Raw genomic sequence first — 27,519 nt, forward strand, 5'->3', positions numbered from 1 at the left:
TATCCACAAAGAGCGACATCTGCTGACCACAATGTATTTAGAGCAATTTAGCACACTTGCTGTAAATGCTGTAGGCTACATAAAACAGCAAATGTATTAAAATAGAAAATAAATTCATGAAATACACCCACACAGACACATTTTGTGTTTTCATTTATGCGCATGTCCTGCAGACCTGACACAGACCTGGCTGCTCTCCGTGGTGCTGAAATTCAGCAAGCCCTCTAGATTAGGCCTATATTGCTGATGTAAGAGACGGTATACCATACAATCATGTATTACTGTGTGAACTGAAGCCCTGTTTACTGTAACACTAACTGTCCATGTGCTTTTAAACAACACTTGTAACATCATCAGAGAATGGAGCACATGGTGTAACACTCATTCCCTGAAAGATTCAACCATGCAGAGTGAGACACGTCATAATATCGACCCCAAATTGAACGTGTTGACAGTCATGCTCACTAACTTATTTAGACACTGCCCTCTCTATTACAGTTGCACAAACTGTTGCCCTACCTGTTACCATCAGAAGGCAAAGCTGCAATTCCTCAATAGCACCAAGAGGAGGCGTATGCCATCTGAGTTCCCACAGTGCGTGTTGACATCAGAGGTGAAGCGTGCGGCGTTGAAGTTGTGCGTGTGTCGCTCTCCGTGCCACGACTCGCCGTTTCTTGTCCATCTTGTGAAGCAAGCAGAAGCAGTCCGCTGTGGCGTCATAAAGGCCTCCATGCGCATTCACATGTGTCTTGTTTTCCTTGTCTCGTCTTCTGCTGCACACCGTCGAGGCTTTAAGGCGCTCCCCACTTCAGACCAAGCGGTGTAAGGTAGGTTATGGGATCTCGCTTGGTTGGAATGACGCTTTATTTACATGTCATCTAGATTGTTACTGTCCTGCAGCATTTAAGTGTCCTAACGTGCATCCAAGCATATGTCATTGCTTCGCAGATTTTACAGAAGCATAATCTACAGCATACGGCCGTGCGTCTGAAATAATAATGGAGCTGCATTTGGAGCAGCGCCACTGCATTCCGGTGTTGGGATGTAGGGCAAAACTTTGTGAGGTGATCACAGCGGCTGCCTTTTACAAACTGCGACGACACCTTCTTTGAGGCTGAAATCTGAGTTGGACGTGGCACCGGCATCCAAGCACAACTGATTTTACTGATTCATATTCATGATTACAAATCGGTCTGAAAAATAGGCCAAGTAGCCTAGTCATTGATGATGGCTTATTAGACAGGTTGTTTGTGGTCTGTCGGAGCATCTGAGAAACCACGGCACAGAGACAGGGCCTATAGCCTATTAGGTAAGTAAATTAGACACAAATGCAACATGTCCCATGGTGAGGTTTTGGATTAGAAAGTTGGATACAATTCCATTTTTTATGGGCAATTGAGGCCCCAGGAGGAAAAGGATATTCCATTTTAGGCAGGGTACATAGAAAAGGATTACACCAAAACAACAAGACATCCTCGTTTGACTTTCACTAGGAAAATAATATAGGAATTACTTAGGCCTACCTGTGCATGCATCCAGATTCTTGTTATCCCATACCTGGTTCAAAAAAACTAAAACAAAAGAGCACGTCACAAAAGAGTGAGGCCAGCTTTGCTTTGCTTTAACAATAACAATATAAATAAATTAAAGAATGAAAAGCTTGGGAAAGGAAAGTTCACGAGGATAAACCACCAAACGGCTAGCATGCACACGTTCCAGCATAAAAAGCCTCTGTAGGCCTACCTCATTCTGAACATCAGAATGAAATAAAAGGTATATAAATTGCCCTGCCCTTTTCATTATTTATTTAGTTTAAATTCATTTTTGCTTACTCAAATGCTGGTTTGTCTTATAAAGATCACCAATAATTTACTAAATGTTGACTTCCCCAAACATTAGTAGGCCTACTAGATTTTGGTGATGATTTCTGTGGAGGCGATCAGGAGACCTTTGCAGGGCATATCCGAATGAAAATCTAAACTTATTAAGGTTCAATATGAAAGTTAAGAAAGAGAAAATAAGCTAAAGGGCACTGTAACTTCTTTAGGCCGGCATGCTCACGTCGACTCACATGAAGGTAGAACTAAATAAGCAGCTTAATGTTTTGGCCCAAACGTTATTTTAGACTACTTTTTTTCAATAAAATGAACGTCACTTAAGCATATTTCTTAGCATGTTTATTACAGCGTTTTAAGGCTCATGGTTGTTATTATCAATAATCTGTTTTAATATTATACTAATCAAATATAATATTTTGTATTACTTGTAATTGCTTTTGCCTCATAATACCGAAAATAATTAGGCTACTTCACCTTTGACATTCTGACTCAATATCACAATCTATACTTGTCCATTTCATATTATTTGGTTAATTAACTTTAGGATGATGTCAGTCCTATACTTAATGAATTGCGGAAAGTTTTATTATTTACAAAAGGTTATTCAGTATTTAGAATTTATTTACATAGCCTAGGCTACATGTGCAAAGCAACATTTGACAGAGGCCTTTAAAATCATTATAAATATAAATGTCTTAATATGTCCCCGTGTGACAATACTCCGTTATACGTGTCTAGTAGGAGTGGAGTATAAATTATATAAAATGTAAACAGATTTCAGGTGTTTTAGTTTCTGGGTTATTCTTCCTTTACATGTAGGCCTATAACTCAACGCAGGCCTCAAGCCTGTAGGACGCCTACACTGAGGAAATGTCCACGTTTCTTATTTATTCATAACAAGTCTGTCAATGTGGTAGATTTATTTTATTTTTTAAGAAGAAAAATAAAATATGATGCATGTTTAAACATTAAACTCACAAAACCTAAAAATGCGGATCACAGATCTAACTAGAAGAGCAGTCGGAGAGCGCAGACCTTCGCCAAGGCAAATCCACTCCCACCAAGTTTCGGGCCAGTTTTCCGTGATCCTACTGACAAACAGATAAACATACTGCACCAAGAAACTATTAACTCCTAGGCGGAGGTCATTACAGAATTTGCCCATCCATCATTAGTATAACAATCGACTTGTTTTAAGCTAAATAAAATGTTAAGGACCAATGCTCAACCTTTGAAGATGTGAAGTGCATAATAAATATGCCTATTGACTGAACGAATTTTGAATGCACGTCTAATTTAAAGAGTTCAGCTGCTGCCCATCCTTTTTACTTTGAGGAGTACAGGCGTCGGCGCACATCAACATTTAACGCTTTTATTACGCACAAAAAGAGTCTCCAAGATATATCGACCTAAAAGTGGAGAAGGCGTGCGTGGATTAAAATGAGATTCTGCGTCTGTAGGCTGCTGGATATTCATATAGCTGTTTCACAATAGGCGTAAAATACACGTGACATTCTTTCTCTCGTCCTGAATATTTTTATTCGACTTTATTGACTGAAATTATGATCCCTAAAGGCCAGATTGAATTATAAAAAATATACTATACTGAGTTCGTTTTTAACATGCAAACAAATTACTGGTTTATTATTTTGATTGCTTATATAAAACTCATCATTCATTCATCACTCGTCATTCTTTCAGCGTTTTTTTTTTTTTTTTTTTTTAAATACAATAGGTTTATTTTTCATGTCCTTATAATTTGCCAGGAATGCCAAAGTTGTTTGAGAGAAATATTAAAACGCTCATAAATTCATACATATTAGCAAATTGGCACAAACGAATGTAGGCTAAAGAAAAAGGCCTCTGTAGCATATAGATTTCTCAAGTGAAAAGTCTGCACAATGAAATTTGCTTCCAGGTGGACAACAAAGAAGATGAAATACTGTGGAGAAAGTATCGCCAGTATGGGAACAGTGTTTTCACAAATGACCATTAAAAGATAAATGTTGTATGTAGCCTATTAATTTGTGTTAAAATGTTGATAGCCCATGAATGTGTAGGCCCACATTTAAACATGTGCATGTTTTGTTTTTTTCATACAATAACAGTCTATGCTGTAGCCTACAAACTAGCCTACACAATAAGAGCAAAGCAAATTATGGGTATTATTTGCAGATGTGCTGCTGTAGAAAAAAAGCAAATCTGACACAATTAATATCACTTGTTGTTAAATGTGATGGCAGCATGCAGTTGGCCTGGACAGTGTGCTACTTAACAATGAAGAAGTGGTGGGCCTATTAGCATCTTAGCCACTCTACTGCAACACAACGCTCAGACCAAGCCTGGACACCTGGTGAGGCCACATTGAAAATAGTCTCCTGACTAGAAGATGTGGACTGAAGTCATAAATCAGATGACTTTAGAGGTAACGGAAATAACTTGACTTGATGGTCGCCCCAAGGCCAAAGATTAAAAAATAATGCTATTATTCCATTTGTGTTTCTCGTGTGCTGCAGGCACACACTGCTGCAAGCGTAGGCTATAGGCACAGATAATGTTATATAATTGGGCGATATGTTTGGACAATAGACCTAGTGAGTATACGGATGGAGTTGTTTTAAAAGTGTCTTATTGACGTTTTGATAAAAATAAAAAAAATTCTCTGTGAAAATATTGCTTCTCAAATGAGTTCAAGCTGATCACTACAGTTAACTGAAGGAAGAATAGGCCTACTCACCAGGTTTATCTGTTCTTTTTCAAACCTCAAAGATGGGTAGGCCTATTTGTATCGCTTTTAATCTAGACGTGGAGGCAATCTATGCTATCATGACATCAACTAGTTGACATAATGTGTTGAGGTAGGCTTAAGCGTTTCATCCCTAAATGTTGTTCCTAAAACCACTGCCATGGGTTAAAAGGCCCTTTTCCCGACATGCAAGTAGCCTACTGTGCTGCATGTTTGAAGAGAACAACTTTTAATGTATTTATTGAAAATAAACAGGATAGGGCTACTTAATCCACATGAGTGCGTTTTGAAATACATAGTTGACAAATTATATGTAGGCATATGTTAGGCTTAAGTTGAAGGTTAAAATTGTCGAGTTAAAGCCAGACCTATGGATCCATTGGCTGTAGGCTACAGGGCTGGTAGTGGGCAAAAGAATAATTCACTCATGTTATTGCATTAGTAGCTTACTAATACAGTGCTGTTAAATATATATATATATTTTTTTTATATTTTATTGGGTGATGAGCCGTAATGAATTGCTTAGGGCACGAATGATTAAGAATTACTTGAGGGATCTGATTGCCTTGACAGGATTTCTTATGATTGGATTTTAAGTGAGTTTGGCCCAACGTTGTATCCGTACACAACATTCTCACACTTAGGTCCATTAAGCAGAAATGTGTTTGTGTTAAGTTAGCAAAACTAATTAATCGTTTGTAGGCCTACATTAAACGTTTGCAGAGACACTTGTGATGTAGGCCACAGTGCTATGGAAAGATACGTATTTTCTCCTCTTACTTTGAAACAGAGGGCAAGCTAGGGTCTTTCCAGGCAGCAACAACACCGTCCTTATCAGAGGCTGTTTCTTAACCAGACTGCGAAAGATACATTTCTCATTTCTCAACCGTTGGTTTCGTTTTCGATAGAAGTGACAGTTCATGCCTACACATTGTGGGAGAAAACTACCTATGCGTCCTCGCTCTGAATTTTAACGATTCCCCCCCTCGCCTTTTTATACCTCTGTAGATCTCGCGAGAGTTCCTTTCGTTTGCTGTGGCTGACCGTGGCTTTGCAGCAGACAGAGGGAGAAGGCAGGCAGGCAGCATCATGGCGGACAGAGACAGTGGTAGTGAGCAGGGAGGAGCAGCCACGGGCCCAGGCTTCGGTCCCGTGAACCCAGCGACAGGAGGGGCGGGCTCGGCTTCCGGGCTCCAGCATGAGACACAAGAGCTGGCGTCGAAGCGGGTTGACATCCAAAACAAACGCTTCTATTTGGACGTTAAGCAGAACGCGAAAGGCCGCTTCTTGAAGATAGCAGAAGTCGGGGCCGGTGGAAACAAGAGCCGCCTCACTCTCTCCATGTCTGTGGCGGTCGAGTTCCGTGACTACTTGGGGGACTTCATCGAACATTATGCCCAGCTGGGTCCGAGCAACCCGGCGCTGGTACAAGACGAACCCAGGCGAGCACTCAAAAGCGAGTTCTTGGTCCGAGAAAATCGGAAATACTATATGGATCTGAAAGAGAACCAGAGGGGACGGTTTCTGAGGATTCGACAGACCGTTAACCGGGGGCCCGGTTTGGGATCCACGCAAGGCCAGACGATTGCTTTGCCTGCCCAGGGACTTATTGAGTTTCGTGACGCTTTGGCTAAACTTATTGACGATTACGGTGTAGAGGACGAACCTGCAGAGTTGCCAGAAGGATCATCATTGACTGTGGACAACAAACGGTTTTTCTTCGACGTCGGATCCAATAAGTATGGTGTGTTCATGAGGGTAAGCGAGGTGAAGCCAACGTACCGCAACTCAATTACGGTGCCCTACAAAGTGTGGTCCAAATTTGGGATTACTTTCTCTAAATATGCCGAGGAGATGAAGAAGATCCAGGAGAAACAGCGGGAGAAAAGGGCATGCGAGATGCAGCAACAAGAGGAGATGCAGGCGGACGATGGAGACGAGGATTGATGTAGATAGCAAAAAAAACATGCAAGAGTAATGAAAATAACAAGAGAAATATAATTAAAAACTCTACTGTATAAAGAAAGAAATCTAAAGATTTAACTGTAATGGTTTAACTCCAAGGGAGCATCACCCACAATATAAGAAACCTCCACAACCTGACAGTTATGACATGTTGTCTCATCGCTGGATGTTATCCCACTTATCCACCATTAATACAGTAACAGGCTGCTAAACAAAGTAATAACATTATATTTGAACATTGTTTCCTACTTGACAAACAATATTGAACTGAGTGTTTATTTCCCTTATTAACAGAAAACTTTTGTACCAGTTAAAGCTATTGTAAAAAAAAAAAATGTTTGCAATGTTCAAATTCCGAGCACCGAGGAAAAACAGTTTCCTTTTCAAGCTAATGACTTCAGCACAAATCAGATATTTAAATTTTTAAAACCAAAATTCAAAAACTGTGTAAAAGGTTGTCACATGTACTTGCCATCCTATTTACCTTTTACCTGTGAGTACAGATGTGTTTACACATAAATCATATGAGGGCTAGGCCTGCTTCGAAAACTGGTTAGATGTCATGCAGTATAAAAGGAACATATAAGCATTTTCATCAAATGAAATAAGTGCTCTATTTGTCGTGCAATATGCATTGCATACAAATCAAATATATTGAACTGGTCAATGGATCTTGACATGGTGACGTTTGCCAGAGGCATTCAAAGAAATATTAATATTGTAATTTTGTTTCAGTTGAAATTGTTGCCATGCAGATGGATATATTATAGACTACCTTTGTGTCTCGTTGTTAATGCAATGTGTTCATTTTAAAGGTACTAAATGTGTAATCGATAGAGGAAATGCAGTGACAACATGTAGCAAATGGCCTGAATTGCAGATTACTTAACAAGACAACTCCCTACACATACTGTGCTGATTGGCTTAGTGGTCTGAAAAAAAGATGCAAAATTCAGAAGAGCATTATTGGTTAGTACATCTGAAACATTTTGTGATCTTGTTCAGTCATAAAAGTCCAAATGGTGCCAAGGAGTGCTGTTGCTGCATGCTCATCTGCACTAAGACAGATTTCGTTGGTCTCCCAAAATATTGGCTCAAGGACCCTTCCATATGTATCTTTATCTGCCTGTAGTGTACGAATCTCAACTTTGAGTACCGAGTGATTTCCATCCAAATGCTTGGTGTAGTTGCAACGGAAGTTGTTTCAAAGCACGATTGTAAAAGGAGCGACCTTGCGAACAGTAATCAAAATATCATCATCACCCTATGAGAAGGGCCACTGAGGAGCACGGGACAAGCCAAGGTGAAGAGGGTTCCATTCACCTGCTGGTGAACTTCCAGTAGCGTGTCAATGGATTTGCCCATCCCTACAAGTTTAAGATCGGAAGGTGTGAAGTTCAGTGGGGCTACTTTGGACACATCCTCATAGCTCCACTTCAGATTTGTAATCCCAAATATCTAACCGGGGGTGATGAGATTCTATTTTGGTCTAATTGTAAATATTTGGGCTGCCACACGGAAAACAACTGGTTCTAAACCAGCTCAGTCGCATCTCATAGATGTGTGATAGCAGTTTTATAAACACTGTCAGTAAACTTCAGAGAAACTGACAACAATCAGATAATGTCATATTTACCTCAGCATTGAATTAAATGATTGCTCCCATGTTTAGATTGACTGGAAACCAGCAAACTAGACAGTCCTTGACCACCTATTTTTGGAGCCTCTGGTATAGCCTAAATTATACCTGATTGGGAGCATCCTCTTCAGCATATAAACAACCTGGTGCCTTACACACTCCGCATGCTTACACGCTGGCCTGGTGCTTTGGATCGCAGTTTGGCTTCTTTTTGTTAGTTTCCTCTCTCTTCCATTTTTGTGTCTCAGCCCCCTTTTGTGCTAGCGCACGACTCGTGGTGCTAAACGGGTTTGTTACAAACTCTTAAGAAAAATTTGGAGCAGAATTCTTAACTTTTTTTCTGCTACCTCCCATCTTTCCTAACTTCATTGCCATGCCCATTCCCCAGCCATCCAGGTATCGGCCTACATGTAAACATGGAAGGGGGTGGTCACCTAGATGCAAGATGATGCAGAAGAGTTGGCTCTTCACTGGCCAAGCGCATTAGCTGGGAGAGCAGGGGCTGATTGGGAACATCGGTAGTCACCTGAAATGATATACATTCTTGTTGGAAAGCCCCCCTTTGAAATGCTCGTTCTTTGGCTTGGGTAGTTATGTGTAAGTTGTAAGTCGCTCAATTAATGGGGAGCAACAAGCATGTCTTGTTTTGTTTTTTGTTTTACCTTTTCAGCGTTATTCCACATTATTTGTAATTTTGGAATGTTTTCGCCCACAAAAAATATCTATTTTTTTTCTGTGCAACATTTCATCACTGTGTGCAATATCGTATGTGCCAATGGTGGCAATATATGTATATCAATTAAATATATGATTACTATTTGAAAGCATGTGACTGAATTCCATGTTTATTTCTCATGAAGGAGTTGTATGCCTTTATTTGCACTCAAATCTCCATCTTGGAGTAAAATATAGTAAACCAAGGTCTTAGCAGCCTGTTGGGTCAAGCAGTTCACATAGTACTTTAACTTGAAATAGAACAATGTCACTGCAAGTATGCCTCTCTTTAGGAAAGGGTAAACTTGGCGTATGGGTTGTTGAAGGTAGACTAAACACACGATGGAGTTTTTGTGAATAGGAAAACTTAAAAAAACAGTGAAATCTCCATTTTAGCTTTAAGCTAAGAAAAGGTGCTTCAGTCCAATTCTCATTAAAGTGTATGGTGAACTGTCTTCAGTGGTTGTTGTGTGTAGCACTTTGCTTTCCCAGGTTAATTAAATGCCTGACCAATACTTGTTTAAAATGATCTCAAAAAAGAATGTCGTTATCTCTTATTTTCTTTTCTTTTTCTTTTTTTAAAGATGAAGTATTTGATTTGCTCATTTGGTTTTGATGCATTAAATATAATTTATGTACATTTGACAAATTAAAAATAAATAAATTTAATTTACCCAATGAGGGAAAATCTACATTCAAAATGTATGTTTTTTCTGTTTCATTTCTTGTTCAAGAGAAAAAAACCTTCCCAAGATGTCTACAGATCACTGATGAAAAGTATGTTTGTTTAATTTTGATGTAGTGTTGTCCACAATGTCTGACTCTACATTTACAATGATGCTAATTACTAAAGCTTAATTTTACAGCCTTTAAAATGCAAACTTTGCAATGGCAAGTTACTGATGACTCATGTCTACATTAGTAATGTATGTATAATACCAGGCTGTAAAATAAAGCATTACTTTGTTCTCTATTCATCCCGACTGCTATTTGTGATCATCTGTATGCAACGATGGCTGTTCTAAGAGCTTTACTTCTCATATAACACTAAAGAAACAAGAGCTTATTAATCAACCCAACACAACCTGCATGACTTTTTTGTGGTTGCTAATAACTTATTTTTTTCTCCCTCTGATATGGGTTTTGAGGTTTGCCATACTGCTACAGTGATTAAAAGAAAAGCAGGTTACAACGTTTTTTAATTAATACTTTTCAGTTAATAGCTATTTACAAGTTCGATGGATTTCTAGTCACAAGTTAGCTTTCTGGTTAAATGCATATTAATGCAATGGTGTGATGTAGAAGATGTTAAAACTGCATTATCCCTCAGCAGCCTCAGTGTTATTTCTGCCTCTAAAATCATGGCCGAGTTTCTATGACAGGGAGATGTTGCCAGACCATCTATCCTTAATATAAGGATGAGTTAAGTTCTTATGTCCCACCACCACAAACACTAATTCTCCAGGGAGGTCAGAGTGCAGGGTCTGGACATGCTCAAAGGCATGTTGTGAAGTCGATGGTCTCTCAGCCTCTTGGCCCCCCTGCTGGCCAGGAGGAAGGGTGAAAGAACCAAAGGGGATGTGCTAAATTGAGATGGACTCCAGCCCAGATGCCAACTCACTCTCTGAGTTTGCTCTTCATCCAAGAGATCGGTTTAGGTCATCACAGCTTTGGAAGCACAAGTGCAACGCATCACAGCTGGTGATGAATTGTACTAAGTCTAACCAAGACTATCTTTGTGAATGTACAATGTATTGATGAAAGGCTACATAACTCCTTTTATTTTCATCTGTGAGTTTGTCAGTCATGCTACAATGAAGCTCATTTTCACAGGAATGCTGCTAGGGAAGACTGATATTACAGGTTTAGTCTGGTCCAGCTGCCTTAGTGCTAGCAGAGAAAGAACTACTTGATCAAATGCATATTGTATTGCTACTGCATAATGGTAATTATCACCTGAGCACTCCTTGACAGCAATGTGCAATGAATGGCCTGCTACAATGTACCCTACAACATCCAGCCACTTCTTACCTTTTGTGTTCGTGCATGTATATTTATTTGTGCTGGGGTGTTGCTGAGCTTTTCTGCATATGTTTGGAAATGCTTCCTTCATTTTTAACATCCATTTTTATTCATCTTTGTAATTTACTGCTCTATGGTGAAGCAGGTTGGTTTTGGTGGTGACGTAATTCATATGAGGCTTCTCTGGTTTTGGCCACTAGAGGATGCTCTTTACCTATAAATGATAGACTCGGAAACAGAAGGAAGAGGAGGAGATGGAAGAAGAAGAAAGTTGCCTTTGGCTTCAATTTGGTAAAATTAACAACAGACAAATGTTACAGGGCACATTTACAGTTTAGCAGGGCTTCTACTTGCATAGGATATGTACATAACTTTAGAATCACTACATACAATTAAGCCCACTATTTATGTTTTATTGTTTTAACATTGCTGAAAATAAAAGGTCCTTGAACCAAACGTACCATTTACACCACCTGAGCTCATGATTTAAATGTCACAGTACCTGGCATTATTAGTAAGACATCCGTCATGAAAATTTCTTAAGTATAAACTTATTGTTTAAAGGAAGAAGATACAAGAAGGCGTGGGTGCAGAATGTGTTATAATTATCAAGTATATGTAGGCGTATGTTAAAACTACAGGAAATTAAAAAAATGTAGGTTATGCCTATTCAAGAGTGTTGTACAACCTTTATTTTTACATGCACTGTTACAGCAGTAATGGCAAAATGAGCTTGAAAGATTAGTTTAAGGATTTTACGCCCTTTCATTTAAAATTTCTTTAAACTCTTTAAAAGTTCTTTTATGTGGGAGGTCAACTTCCTAAATTGCTCTCTTCCCCTTTTTTTTAAATAAAGACAGAGAGAGAGTGAGAGAGAGGGAGGGAGATTATGGAATGCTGTGATGTCATCAGCCCAGTCATACACACAAAGACAAGGAGGACCCACAGGCGCTCTGACTCTCTCAGCTTAGTTAGCATACTCTGCTGTGGAGCGGCTGTCTACATCCTACTGTGAGTACTTCAGCAAATTCTACCCTTCTCTTACAGCTCCCTTTTTTTTTTATATCCCTTACTTTTTCTGTTCACTTCCCCCCTTTCCCTGGGTTCCCTTCTCTGCACCCTACAATGTGATTAGTAGACACCAATGTGTATTTCACCAGTGTGATAGTTTTCAGTCTGAGACAAGCTTTCTTTCCCTCCAAGTGCTGCTTATGTGGAAGCCATTGTTTAACTACCCACAGTGATTGGAGGAGTCCATTGCAATCCCCTTGTTAGAGAAACCGGCTCATGCTGTCCTGGGCTATGACCCTGTTGTTTTTTCTCTTAGAAACTGACAATGTTAAAATGGAGCCGCTATCTCGTGGGAGTTTGGGGGAGAAAGGAACATGGGTTTGGGAAGGGATGTGTGGTGGGGAGGGGGAGGAGGGCCACTGATGACAGAAACCGTCCCATTCCTTTAGAATCTCCACCCATTTTGGGCTACAGTCAGCTTAGAAACAGGGTTTGGGCTCTTCCGTGTTAACGTAGGGAGGGACAAGATACCAACTGAAACAGTAAAGGAATGACTGGAAGAAAAAGGAAACGTTTAAGAATATGGCAAAGGTGGGATCAAGAAATATATAGGACATTGAGAAAAATGTACAATCTATAGGGCACAACATATTCTTCCAAATGTTTCAAGTGTTTTCTGTTTTCTTCTTGTAGATTGTGCCAATGATGACCTCCAAAGACAAAGGAAACTGACATATTTGTAGGGTAGGGAAACTGTCAGCACAACACAGAAAGGAAACAGGGTTTTGTGTGTGTGTGTATGTGTGTGGGCGCGCGTGTGTGTGTGTGCGCGTGTGAGATTGTACCTTATGCACATAAGTGTGTGTGGGAGGATGAGCATCCACCTTTATTTATGAAGACGAATTTCTGTGGCTCAATAAGAGGGATTTTAGAATTAAAGAAGCCATGAAAGTCTTTTTCTGATGACATGAGGCGATAAACCAACATTGTTTACCTCAAGAAGCTGCTGGCCAAACGACAGCACCTCCGACCGCTTTGCCAGGTGGTACCAAGTTAACCCACCATTCAGCCGCCAGCATGCTGCAGCAGATTTTAAAGGACATGTACATCGACCCTGATGTGCTGAATGCTCTTAATGAGGACCAGAAAAAGACTCTGTTCCTGAAGATGCGCCAGGAGCAGGTGCGGCGCTGGAAAGAACGGGAGGAGAAAGTAGAGAGAGAAGGGGGGGACGCCGAGTGCAAGCGAACAAAGCCAAAACAAGGTAACCATGCTACAACACATCAATACCTTTGTGAACTTTTCTTCTTCCTGTTTAGCTGCTGCAACATGGTGCAGCTTCTAGTTTTTCAAGCATACTGACTGTCGTGCTTTTAAACAAAGCTTTTCACAGAAACCATCTGCCCCCCTTTTTAAGGCTTACATTCTCAATCCTTTTAGTCAAGATGTTTGCTGTGAATTACCTGACAGTTGCAAAGCACTGCAGAAGCATGTGTGCATTGGCTATGACAGATATCCTTTGCTGCTGGATGTACTGTCACTGCTGTAGCTTGTGTATACTGTCACCTCAACACCTCAACAGCTGTTTGCCAAGACAGGCACAGCGTTTACCTGAAGTCCATTTGGCAAGTTAAAAGTTTCCTGAAATACAAACTTGGGCTAACAAACACCAGCTGCTCCACATTAATGTGTATGTAATGCAGCATGATACACAGACAGAAACCAAAGATCATTTATACTTCACTTACATGAAGTTCTATTTATATCTGAAGTCCTAAACAATTACGACAGATTGATGATGTTGGTGGATTAATGTTGACATCACACTCACAGATGATATCAAGTGATGTTAACATTTACACAAGTAAAGTACATGTCATGGGAAAATAATATTCACCCTGAAATGAGGGTACTATAAGAGGCATGTATTAATAGTGTTTTAAGATGTGCTGTTATGATAGATATTTACATAATGGTGAATGTAAAGTAGGTGGCAGTGTGTGTGTATGTGTTCACACGCACATAGTTTTGCTCTCGGGCTCTCACTTAGATCATTTTGTTCCCAGTCACACCATACAGGGTAAGCCTAAGAGCGACAGAGAAGAATATTCAGTGGGTCAGAGGTGTCACTCATATCTGGAATGTGCGTTTGATGGAAACTAGATAGACAGAGATGACAAGTTTTAAAAAAAATGTCAGCAAGGGGTGAAATGCAGAAGCAGTGTAAAAAGTAAATGGGTTTATCAGGAACTGCCTACCGCTTAAAAGTGACAGTTGGACTCAACAGAATACATGCAGCAATCAACAAAACAACATAACCAGAAACTCAAAAGGCTGTCCTGAAACTGGTTTGATGCATACTACAGAATCTTGCCCGTCTGCATTTTCTCTTTGGTGGTAGCAAGTACTACTATGACAAATGGGTTGTGTAATGACTCTGACATAACAGTGTTCTGTTTTTATATTCCAAAGAAGGATCACTACTGTAGATGACGTTTGGAGGGATACAGCAGTTGCTAAAATCCCACTTGAATATGACTTAAAGCTAATTAAAAGCACGCTGCAGTTGGTGCATTAACTCTGAGTGACATCGTAATGTGATCTGTCTTGTCTTGGCTCATAACAAAGCACTTACTATCAACTGTGGTGCAGAGTGAGAGAACAGTACTCTTTCTATCTCTTAATGACCAATGCAGCTGTCCTTAGGAGGCTGGATGGAGACTGCAGGCTGAGATCACGTGGTCACAACTCTTCTCCACACGGGCTGCCCTCGTCTACAGCGCAGAGGAAATGGTGGCTAGTTTGTGTTTCTGTGTAAAAATAGGAAGTGAGTCAACACTCAATCTCTCACACAATTAGCAGGGAGCGAAACAGGAAGTGTGCAGGAAATGTATGTGTGTTGAAAAACAAAGAGAGAGTTAGATTTGATCTGGCTAGCCTTGTGGGCTCACATGCTGAGTTTGTTCATGCTGAGTTTGTTCATGGGACTTTTGCTGTGGTTAAGCTGGCGTTGACTCTGACTATATGCTGACGTGTTTGTGTCCACGTGTTTATGGTATATGCAGACTGGTGAGATTCGTTTGAGACAGAGACACAGCTCAGTGAAGAGTTTCTGTGACTAAACTTTTTTCAGATTAGTCACCTTGGCTTTGTTCTTAAGATATGGAAGTACATTTGAAACAGTGTCTTAACATTGTTTATTACAGAAAGGACCCATGACCTATGCCAACACAATTAATCTTCAAAATGTCTCTTTACTCAGCTGACAGGATTCGTCTCACCTGACAATAGTGTTGTGATTGTAGCTGCCAGATTGGGCTGATAACTTGTTTACCAAGGTATGCTCTGACGCCTGTTTATTCATAGTCATCCTGGTATGCCCTGCTACAATACGACCAACAGGGCAGGCTGGCAAAACCAGTTCACTATGAAAGTATGTTGTCCTGTTTTAACTCAACAAACTAAAGTAACTTTATACTTTCCCACATTAGTCACAAAGCAGTGACGTTGCTGTTTGTCGTGAAAGTGTGTGTGCCCTATTGTGCTTGCACGCTTGTGCTCGTGTGGATTCAAAGTCCTCCCAAATATAGACAAATAAAGAGAGTGTAACAACACATCTCATGTATTGGTATTTTAGGGTTAGGAACTGGGATTAGGTTTAAAAGTTTGGTTTCATGTCAGAATTAGTTCAGATTAGGGAATGACAAACAGTAAATGAAATATATACCTCACAAGTATAGTTATACAAAAACAAGGGCAGGGTTTTCCCCTGTCAGCTCAGCTTATATCATCCATATGAAAGTCCTGTCTCATGCATTTGTGATCTGCTTCTTGGGCCCCACCAGCTGTTGCTCCTGTCGGTCTATAAACGAAAACAGCAACCTCAATTTATCAGATACACTGGTGAGGAAGTTGACAATTTTATCTCAGAACGAACAGAGCTACAAGTGATTTATATGAGAGACCTGAAATATTTATCTATACAGTATTTGTTCAAATTTGTTTATTAGGATAAACCCCTTGAGATGTATCATCCGATTTCGAGGGGGTCCTCAAAATAATTGTTTACAAATTATGACTTTCAATATCCTGAAAAGGTCAGAGAATGTAGGCAGTAAGGGTGTAAATCTTCACTGGTCTCACGATTCGATTTGATTACAATTATCCTGTCAACGATTCCATATCTGGATATCTGCTCCTAAAAAAGACACTTTCTGAATGGTGAGTCTGAACACAACAGACAAAAGGCAAAAACAAAAAAAGCAGCGACGGAAAAATCAACAAGTAACATCAGTAGGCACTAACCGATTGTGGTCTGTCACCTCATTGATGCAGAATCGTCTAGGTCTGCATCACGATGCAATTATTCATTTTAACACCCCTAGTAGGCAGGAAAGTAGTATTTGGATAAAACTACAAATGTTGGTCAAATTCCTAGATGGCACACATTACTTCAAAAATCTTTCTTTTATTAAGTTTGATTTCAATGTATTTTCCTTAAAAAAATATGATATTGTGTTTTTTTATTTTCTCGTTTCTTTAGCCCCTCTTTGAGTAAAGGATCTTTGCATAATTTACATTTATAAACATTTTCATGCTCAGTGTTTCAATAGCCAACTAACTCTTATTGTGTGTGTGTGTGTGTGTGTGTGTGTGTGTGTGTGTGTGTGTGTGTGTGTGTGTGTCCTCCAGCCAACAGCAAGAATGTGAGCTGGCTTCTCGGCCGGGATGGAGATGTGGCGGTCATTGTGATCGGGGAGGTGGATGAGCTGAGCTCCAAATTCATCTGCTCAGGACTTGGAGAAAAGAAGGCGCAGAGTCTTCAGAACAATGCAAAGTAATATACTTTTGTAATTTAACACAGACAGGGTTATTTGTTAGATTACAGGCAGTGAACAGCATGTAACATGGAAGTATCTATTAGTGTTTCAGTGTTGTTTACAGACTGTGATTTGAAGGATTATCAGTTTTTTTTGTTGTAAACTTTATCCTGATATGGCGTGGTCTGATTATGTTTTGCAGCCACCAAACCATCTTGAAGAGCAGAAAAACCACAGAACCTGTCAGAACTGAGAGAGAGAACCTTCCTCCTGAAACACAACCTGGAATTTCACTGAATTTAAAGGTGTGTAGCTGTTTGTCTGTGGCCCTAAGAAACCAAATCATGTTGTCCGTCGTAATGATTTTCAAGCTGGGGAACAAAAATGATTTCATGTGAAACTACTGTCTAGGATTAGGATTTTAGGATTTTATTAGGATCCCCATTAGCTGATACAGAACTGCTGTACTACAGAGCTGCTCATGCTGGGGTTCACACAAATCAATAAACATGACAACAGATAAGACACTTAAAACAAAAAAAAAACAAATTATATTGAAATCATGAAAGTAAAACTAACAATATTTTTAATGCAGACATATTACTATAAATATTCTTATTTATATCAACTCATATTTAGGCCTGTATTCATATACACTAAATTCATAAGCACTAAATAGGCCTATGCATAGAAAGTGAAATCTTACAACATATTCCTATACATAAAAATAAAATAAAATAAAAATATGTCTTCTGGCCTCTTTATTATTTCATCAAACAAACCTGTATATGAACGTAAAGATATAAAAAAAAGCTGATATAAATAGAATAGATATATAGAATCACTGGTCAGTCAGACAAACTGTGTGTGTGTGTGTGTGTGTGTGTGTGTGTGTGTGTGTGTGTGTGTGTGTGTGTGTGTGTGTGTGTGTGTGTGTGTGTGTGTGGGTGGTTGGATGGATGGTAGGACTCCTTTTTCACGTTATAAGAGATTTGCTGCATTGTCATGGCAACCTTGCACACACTGAGCCAGAGCGGGGTCTCATCTGGCCTGACCACGATGGTTCTCTGAGCTAAAGCTGCAAACTGCTCACTCAGTGGAAATATAAGCATCCCAGCCAGAATGATTTTCCTGCAGTCCCATTACCACACCCACAGCACATATATGTTTCTAAAATACGTTTTGCAATATTTGATATGATTAACTCTTACTTAACTCTTAAACTCTTGCTCTGTTCTTCCCTGCTCATTCAAGTACTGAACTGACTCAAAGTTAAGGAGGATGACGTGTCGCCTCTAGTATCATCTAACATGGCACTGTCTCTCCCAACAGGGGAAGTGTGGGGAGACGAGCACGTTACTCCCTCTGCCGGTGAGTTGAAGCATCTGCCTGCTCTAATTGAGCTCTGTGCTCTGGGGTTGCATCATGGCCTGTAACACTCGTGTAATGTCTTTGTTAAACCCACAGGTGTCAGTGAGTGAGCATTCATCACCTCCAGCAGCAGACAACGTATTTGTGAATTAAAGTAATTGTAGGTTTTTCTGTATAGATGCTGCTGCAATCCAGTTTTAGCATTTAACATATTTTTACTGCTCTTAGTATACATTCTCAGTGGTTTATAAAGCAAAGAACAGTTTACTTTCTAGTGTCTTCTGCACTAAAAAACACATTTTAAAACACATATATCGCAGCAAGATTTGACGAACAGTATAGCAATCCACTCCTCAGCTCTTGGCTGAAATGTGGCTTTAGTGTGCCTATGTGTCTTTTCATGGCAGTCCCACCCTCTGTGAGCTACAGGAAATAGTGGTTAGGCCAGCTGTCCCCTCACTCCCAGCCTCTTTGCAGATCAGCTTTCTCCCAGCATTCTCCTTCTCTGTGCTCCCGCTCGTCTGAGCTGCTGCACCCCTCGCAGCTCTCTCCGGGGAACAGCTGAACTGAACTGTCCTCCCACTGGCTCCATCATCGCTCCAGCCTTGGGTTGTCTGGGGAGTGTGCGCTCCATCTCCCCTCGCTTTCTTTCTCTTTCTGTGTTTATGTGCACGCAAATGTGTGGGTGTGGGTGTGCAGGTGACACGCGCTGCAAGAACAGCTGAATCACAGACAAGGCAGGATTTCTGGACTGCCCTAGAACAGATGGTTGGTGAACTTGATCGGGGAATTAAAACGCCAGAGATAGAGAATGCGTCAGTCGCAGATGGATGGGATTGTGGGATAGTCTCTTGAGGTTTGGGCGCGTGAGCTCTCCTCGGTTATCCGTTTTTCCCTCCTCTTTGCCACAGAAGGAGATGTCTCTCCTCACTTCTTATGTATACTGTATATATATATATATATATATATATATATATATACTGTATATATATATATATATATATATATATATATATATATATATATATATATATATATATATATATATATATATATATATATATATATATATATATATATAGATAGATACCATAATTTTACAGGCCCAAACACATCTCTGGGCAACCCAGACTGATGTGGCAATGACCATCCATGCCTTAGGAGGTCTGGCCGGTCTAACAGCCTGAGCCTACCTTTACAAGATTCATTATTCTGTTGAATGTCTTGTTTGTAGGTAGAGTGATTTGTTTCTGGAAACGGGAAAGAGGCTGGTTTGGTGCTGCAGATGTATTAGTGGCTGTTGCTAGTCCTGCTGCAGGTTTTCTCCAGTTGATTTAGAGCGGTAAGGAGTCGGCCTGAGAGAGGAGAAGAGAGTGAGATTGTTGATTAAGACAGCCTTAGATCAGGAAGGAAGATTAGCGAGGCTGCTTGATTTCCAAGACGCCTTATAATTTTTACTCCACACATCCTTTACTTCTTAATCAGTGGTCATAGTTCTATGTGTTTCATTGTGGCGCAGTGTAGTCATTGGAGAGCTGTAATTTGGTGAATCATTTTTCCAATGATTTAATCAAACATGACAGTAATTCCACTGTATGTGAATTAGCTGTCAACACTGATCGCGCTCTTCTGTCCTCTTTTGTCACCCTTCCCTTTGCAGCCTGAGTCGAAGTCAGCCAGTGCGACTGAGGAGAAGTCAGTTCCCCAGTCCTCCATCTGCTCCAGGCCTCCCATGAGAGCTAGCCCTGTCAATGTGAGACCATCTTCTGCAAATGCAGCACCAGGCTCTGTCAACACGAGACCTGGCCTGGCAAATCTGAGGCTGGCCACCGATGCACAATCCCCTTCCCCCAGCAGCGCTGTCAAAATAGACTCTGGAACAACCAAAGGTGGCCTGCACTCACAGGAACCTCACAAGCCCCAGGAATCACAGGGTGGGAAAGGTGAGTGAACATAGCATCACACTTACATGACGGTTCCATTCCCCACAGTCTTTCACTTGCTGACTAACCAAGAGATATACACAAACATCACCATCATGATGACATAATGGATACACAGCTAACGCAGGTATTCCTGAAATTTGGATATCCGTGAATCTTACTCTATAACTTCTGTTATGTTTTTTAGTCAGATGTTATATTACGGAGAAAGACTGAACACAGATGTGGGTTAGAAATTGAGGCTACATTATTGCAACTAGCTTACATGGCAATCACCACAAAAGAACCCCTTTCCACTGCTTCTTCTCTGTGAGCAATAATGGCTGCAGAGAGCTGAACAGAACCAGTCTGAACAAAGTTCATACTAGACAGGTTTCTCAGTGCTGCAGCACGAAAAAAGGATTTATTTTTCCAAACCTAAAGAGCACGCCAAATAGTGCCTCAGCCTGCTGGAATCTTTATGGACTGGCAGAGTCAAAAGAGGCCAGCCTAGAGGGGGAAAAAAGCTTCTATGACTGGGATTTGTGTTGTGGTACCACATCGCCAACACACACCTGCTCGTTTGGCTTCCCTTTTGTCAAGGGCGCATGTTAGCAGCGGAATCGTCAATAAGCACTAGCTTTGTTGAGGTGCATTGTTCATATAACCAGAAAAATGATGGTGCTAGAGGACAGACTGATATTATATGAGACCCTACATTCACTTTTTATCAGTATGTGAAAAGTATGTGAAAAGAAGGTCATATGTTGTGGATTGCACACATTGTTTAAGCCAAGAGACACACAAGAGTTTAAGAGTTTACACAATGTTGTTTGTGCTATTTGGCAGCCTTTTGTCGTTATTAAACCAGTAACAACTGGAACTTTGTAATGCACGCAAGCATTTTACACAAACCAGTGGGATACTGTATCTGTCTTTTGGGTCTGATGTATGGTCTATGGTATTGCAAATCTCTGCCTTTGTCCATGCAGATGCTCATTGTGTAGATAGGAAGGATCTTTTTCTTCATATCTTAGGCCTCGATATGAATAATATCATTTATAGTTATATAATGATAACAATAATAATTTAATTTAAAATAATATAATTGTCATTGCGTCTTACAGTATGTTGCACAGATTACTTCTTGTTTGAATTATCATTGTGATTCCCAAGCTTTCTGTCTGAACACAGCACCCAATTTCATGAATTGACCACTCATTCACCATACAGTGACCCAGTTATTTAGAAAACATTAGTAATGAAAGAGTGAAATTAGCACCATCTAGTGGAAAACAATGATACTTTGAAAAAAAGTCCAGTTGGATAGAAAATCTGATCTCCATAAGGTCCCTCTGCTGGAAAAATGTACATCCTACAGCACATTCACACTGCAACTGTTCCTCTGGGAAGACATTGAGTGGTTTCAGATACGAATCAACAGAGAAGCTTAAGTGCAACGGAAGACTTCTTCAGTATTTGAATGTTTTGTGGGAGAGTAAAATGTCAAAACTATCATATTCTCTTATGTGGCTGATAAATAATAATACAAAACAGTATACACACACACAGAAAGACAGAATGAAACATACATAGCAACCCTGGTCCATCTGCAGGAGCCCTTTTTGTTATTCCCTTGAACACTGATTGTGCATGGTTTGCTGGGTCAATGCCATGCTTAACTAGTCTGGTTTGAAATGAATGCAGAATTAGATACATCTTTAAAATCTTTAACAGACACAACAGTGTCTGTTAAATCTTGTGTCTACACGGGCAAAATGATCAACCCTAAAAACGTTGACTTTCTCCCTCTCTTTGGTGTCTGGTTCCTTTTGAACATTCCTGGAAGTTTATTGTAGATTTTGGGGGCCCGGCAAATCTCTTCCAAGCCAGAAACAAGAGAGCTAACAAGCTCTTAATATTGTACACCAAGAGGTGAAATCCTGGAAGTATTGTTTGCAGATATTGACTGAACTAGACTGGACTGAACATGGAATATCATAATTAAATAGTAGGGAATTTCTGCTCTTAATACCGTCATGTAAGACATCTGTATGTGGATGCATGTGCAGTGAGCTCAGTACTTTCAGGGTGATTTATCAATTGTACCAAGAACAGTTTTATAGAACACACATGACTAAAACCTAGTTATAAAGAAGAAACTAAAGATACAATTCCAATAAATCATGGTTGCATGCGTGCGTGCGTGCGTGCGTGCGTGCGTGCGTGCGTGCGTGTTTGTGTGTGTGTGCGCGCGCGTGCCTGCACCCACATTGGTGGCTGGATATGAGACCAGTGAGCAATGCCAGGGCAGCAAATAATAGACAAATGTAGGCAAAAGGAAAAGAAAGGGATAGGAACAGCTGGTTTGGTGGGAGTTAGAGGTGGGCTGAACACAGTGCAGAATAAATGTGTCTTGACTGTGGACAAAAAATCCTGACAGAGTGTCTGTCCTTGACAATGGCAGGAAGCTTATTCCAAAGGAGAGGAGGAGGCCGATTAGGATAAGGCTCATGCCTCAGCTGTTTTCTTTTGAATGTGGGTAATGACAGGGATTCCTGCATCCTGTGAGCAGAGACTGTGGCCCACACAACACTTGTAGAAGATGAACTTAATAATCTGCTTTAGTGACACTCATTGTAGTTGCATGTACCCACTGGAGCTGGACTAAACATGTTCTGACCTACAGAGTATAACACTTGAGAAGTTCAAGAAGTTGATTGAATGCCATGAGAAAACTAATAATGCTTTGCTTAAACCAGATAGGACATCATAAAACATAGTACCACATTGAAAGTAACGATGATGAAGATGTAGCTGTCAAATGTCAGGAAAGAGTTAGAGGGATTTTGGGGTTGGATAGAGTTAATCTGATTAATTTATTAATTTCCTTTGTAATTTTTAGTGTTGTCAAAAAAATGGCATTTAACAGAAATAATGTTAATTTAATTAATGAAAATGAATTGCTAATAATGACTAATCCCTCTTTCGCCATTTTTATCTTCAGTGTCTATTACCTGAAGCATCCTCTGTGCTGTCAGGTCACAAGAGGACCTAATTTTCTGCAAAGTGCAATGATCTGTGTCCTCCCTCAGCAGGAAACATAACTGTTTGGGGCAGAGGGCGTACAAAATCTGGCTGAAAATCAGTATAAACCAATCTACTCCTTCTAAAAAAAACTGGGTATTTTTCCTTTTAAAATCTGTAAAAACTGAAACTGATGAGGCTAACCAATAACTTGATGCTATGTTAAAGGTACGTGTCATCTGCATAAAAACTAAAGAGGAGGGACATATTATAAGGTATTTTAGGTTTAGGGAGCGAGCGTGTAAAGTGTGTTAACGTGTCATATGATTTTCACATAATGTGCGTGAGCATGAAAGTGCATAAATTTCCAGCAGCTGGCGATGTGTGTTCATATGTGTATGCATGTGTTTATAAACCCTTCTCTGTCTGTCGGTCGGCTTTCCTCTCCTCTGTCTTCACCTTCGGAGGGAAGGACACACATTCCTGCGCTGCTTCCCGACTCTAGCCCTGGGCGACGCTCAGCCAGAGCTGATAAGTGACAGGGGCCCCAGCCCCCATACAGGAGGGCAACCCCCCCTGCTTGCTACACACACACACACACACACACACACACACACACACACACACACACACACACACACACACACACACACACACACCCCTCCTCTCCTCCCTGCCCTTCAGTCCACAGACATGCTGCTCGGGAATTCTGCCCTCTGCCCCACTTCTGCCCCCCACCTCCTCACCCGAGCCCCCCCCCCTCCTCTCTTTCTGCCAGAGACGTGGAGGTCTTTAAAGAGATAGATTGGTCTTTAATTTTTGTGCTAGCCTGGTCAGTGACACTGCTTCCGCCCCCTCCCCCCCCCTCTTTGTCCTCCTGCTGTACATTTACGAGCTGGACTGAGATGTAAGGAGTGGCGTTCCAATGCCCAATGGGAGATTAATCACTGTTGACGAGTGATTTAATGCGTTTGTGTGTTTTTGCAGGTAGCTTTAATGACTGTTTCTGCTGACAGGGCGAAGAGTGCAGCTGCTGGGCAGTTTCAGGCAGAAAGGCATGGGGTTTCAGCATTTTTTGGGTGTGTTTAGACAGGTTAGTCAGGTTACCTGTGGGAGGGTATTAGGGTTTTGCTTCAATATAAATAATATATACAAAAATACATACATACAATATATATGTATATTTGTATTAGGCCTAGCTATTTCAGTCCATGCACATAACACAAATTCTTCCTCTCCTTCTCTTTCTATCTCTCTGTCTCTCTATTAAGCATTCAGCTCAGACCTGCACCAAGGCTCTGAGCTTAAAAAACTCTCTGGCCATGAGTGTGTATGTGCCTGTGTCTGTGTTTGTGCGTATCTCTGAGTTTAACTGCATGTGTGCTCGGTGCGTGCCTGAATGTGTGTCAGCCTCAATTGCTGGAGCCTATCCAGGGTTTCCGTGGTGACCACACAACACAACGAGACAATCAGAGGCAAGCCCACGCAGTGCGGCGAGAGGACATTAACACAGGAACTGCGGGTCAGGGGGCAGAGGAAGGCAGGGCAAGGCAGGGGGAGAGGAAGATGAAGAGAAAGGTGGAGGGAGGTGTTAGAGCCACAGGGAGAGAGAGTGAGAGCGAGGAGAGTAAACAAAAATAAACAATAATACAAGCTTAAAGGCAACTTTAGGTACCCACTCTCATGCCTGCGAGAAATCAGGAGCTTTAAGGTTTCCTGGCCCTGGGAGTGCCTGTGTGGTTTTGGCTGTACCCTACCTCTGTGCCCATGTGTGTGATTATGTTCTTTGCCGTGTTGTTAGTCCAAGATGGCTACATACATGCGTGATCATGAGCAGGATGGCAGTGCGAAGATGCACGTTTGTGTTATGTGTGTGTGAGCGTTCACGGACCTGAGTGTAACATAAGAATGTATGTGTGTCTTTTGAAATTCAACTGTTAGAAACTGTGTGTACGCTTGTGCATGTTTTCACTTCATTTTGTGTGTGTGTGTTGTGTGTGTGTGTGTCTGTGTGTGAGAGAGAGAGAGCTTGTGTGCGTTTGTAGCCGTGCACACGGGCGCTCTCACATATCTCTGTCCCCCGGGGATGACGCTAAAAATATGTGGCTCCTCAAGCCTTCTGGTGTCTGAGCAGCGTCTGTCTGCTCTCCATTGCCGTCCCTGTGGCCCTCCCTCCCCTCCATTACTCCTGTTCCCTCCATTCCTCCCTCAATTACACCCTCTTCCAAACACAGTACCTCAGCAAGCGTGCATGCACGCACACACACACACACACACACACACACACACACACACACACACACTTGCACGAACACACACACACGCACGAACGCATGCACACACCAACTACACCCAGCTGTGTCCCTACTATACTTCCACTGAGGATGACCTCTGCTCAACCAGAGTGGGATAAAGGGAGGCGAATGAAAAGGAGAAAAAAGCAGGTAGAAAATAGTGAGGAAAAATGTAGGCGCAGTATTTGGAGAGAGGAAATTATCGGCTGGTGTGTGAAGACTGGATTGCTGCTTTTGTAACTCTCATTGTTTATGGTTTTAAACTGATTTTCACCTGGATTTTATGTTCTCATGATCCCAAAAGGTGTTGTGTTTCCAGCTGCAACAAGACACGAACCGCTGTAGTTTACAGTAAACAAGGTCCTGGCTTGAAGACAGGCACAGCCCAGAAAAAAACCCCTAATAATACACAACGAGGAGAAAAATAAGAGAAAATTCATATTAAGCAATGGTTATGTACTAAAAAAGGAAGTTAAAAAGAAGAGTTTATTTCATGACCGTGCAGTGTATGGCAGATGCAGAGAGTAGCACTTAAAACAAGGAAACTGCAAATGCACTGACAAATAAAAGTACGCAAAAAGGTTTAAATACATTTTGGTAAAGATTCTGCAGATGGTATTTTTGAATTTTGAGTTTTTAAATGATTAATTTTGAGCCAATTTTGAAATATTCGAAATATACACTCCAAATTTCAATATATATATTTTTTTTACTTTTTAAAATAAATACATAAATAAAGTATCAAAATGAATCACCGCTGTGTGTATGTCAGTCAGGTTGTCACCCATATGTTAGAACTCTTAAGGAAATCTGACAATCTCTTTTCTCAGATATTGGTGCATCAGAAGCATCTCGGAGGGCTGCCTTGGTGCAGGCCGGTCATCAGGAGCACACCAACTCGCGAGGGCGGCCGGGTAGCTCAGCTGATGAAAACCTTCAGTGCCGAAAGCACTACAACCCCCACACAGACCCCCTCTCGCAGCATCAAGCCTCCTCTCCCCACCAAGCCTAGCCACTTGCGTCTAACGACCACACCTACTGTCAGGTAATCCTCACACACTGATGCAGAGACGCCCACCAAGCTTCAAGCATCCCAGTGATTCAAATAAAGACACACTGGACAACGTCAGGCCCCTAATTTGGAGCTTCAGCCAGTGGGTTAATTCCCAAAGGTGGAAAAGAAGAACATGGTAATGTTCACAATGTTGCTGTCACTCCTAAACCCAGCAATGGAAATGCTTGAATGTAATGGTTTTATTTTATTATTGGATGCTGCAGTACTGTAAACACTCTTTGTGGGAAAGAAATTCCAAAGCAATTGAATGCAATGTATATGTATTTTTCCAGGGAATTGATGACTATCACATTTATTCACTTGGTGTTGATGCTTTGGCAGGGCTGTGTGAACACACAATTTCTTGTCCAATTCATAAACCCTATAAACACAATATTGTTACCATTGACATTATTTGTATTACTTATGACCAGACCCAAACAGAATCTGAGGATTTTGGGGGGTTTTTTTGTTTACAGTTTTCAGCAGTGATCTAGAATGAAAATCTGTGGAATTTAGTCTGACTGTTTTTCTGCTTGTGGTGGAGATGTGTTAACATTCTGAATTTTGTTTGAATTTTTTTTGCATTGTTTCTTATGAGACAGTTTGCATGAGCGCATATGCAGATACACGAGTGACAACAGAATGGGCATGGGCAGGCATAATGAGGTGGAATAAGGCACAGTAGGGTCCTCCTTCATCTTGCTGTCTCCTCTTTGGGAATACTCTAAGGTTGTTTATTTGTCACAATGCAATGTATGTCTCCCTCTGCCACCTGGCAGGAGCTTCACTGTGACCTGTTGTGGACCAATGACAGTGCCAAATTCATCGTCTGTCACTCCCAGTGGATCAAGTTAGACAGTTGATGCCAAATAATCCAGTGTTACTCTTCTGCATTTTTTTCAGTACTATTCTAGATATGTGCGGTTGTACATTTTTACATTTTCTATAGGGGGAAATATGTTTTGTAATGGGATGTTTAACATTACTACGATGCTCACTTGTAAAATTAAACATTTTTATCTTTGATTTCAAGTTTGTATGGTGCAATCAAAGAAACAATAAAATTGTGTAACTTGTACACCTACTCTTAAAA

General features: G+C 40.8%; 2 protein-coding genes across 2 annotated transcripts; both read left to right on the top strand.

The window, feature by feature from the left end:
* The first annotated feature begins 639 nt into the window (after nucleotides 1–639).
* Nucleotides 640–9,879, top strand: puraa (purine-rich element binding protein Aa). The gene is made up of 2 exons (XM_039778166.1): nucleotides 640–827; nucleotides 5,593–9,879. The coding sequence occupies exon 2, from the start codon at nucleotides 5,674–5,676 to the stop codon at nucleotides 6,529–6,531; it is 858 nt and encodes a 285-aa protein (XP_039634100.1). The 5' UTR covers nucleotides 640–827; nucleotides 5,593–5,673; the 3' UTR covers nucleotides 6,532–9,879.
* On the top strand, nucleotides 3,584–27,519 carry LOC120544431 (SH2 domain-containing protein 4A-like). The gene is given in 9 exon segments (XM_039778164.1): nucleotides 3,584–4,263; nucleotides 11,781–11,935; nucleotides 12,629–13,199; nucleotides 16,628–16,772; nucleotides 16,958–17,060; nucleotides 18,088–18,126; nucleotides 19,787–20,069; nucleotides 26,200–26,249; nucleotides 26,251–27,519. Coding segments are annotated over 7 exon segments (975 nt in total). The 5' UTR covers nucleotides 3,584–4,263; nucleotides 11,781–11,935; nucleotides 12,629–13,012; the 3' UTR covers nucleotides 26,419–27,519.

Source organism: Perca fluviatilis, chromosome 16 (assembly GCF_010015445.1).
Source record: "Perca fluviatilis chromosome 16, GENO_Pfluv_1.0, whole genome shotgun sequence".
NCBI classification, from domain to species: Eukaryota; Metazoa; Chordata; class Actinopteri; order Perciformes; family Percidae; genus Perca; species Perca fluviatilis.

Bases quoted from the DNA above. Each gene is read 5' to 3' on its own strand.
- puraa (XM_039778166.1), top strand. From the start codon at position 5,674: ATGGCGGACAGAGACAGTGGTAGTGAGCAGGGAGGAGCAGCCACGGGC.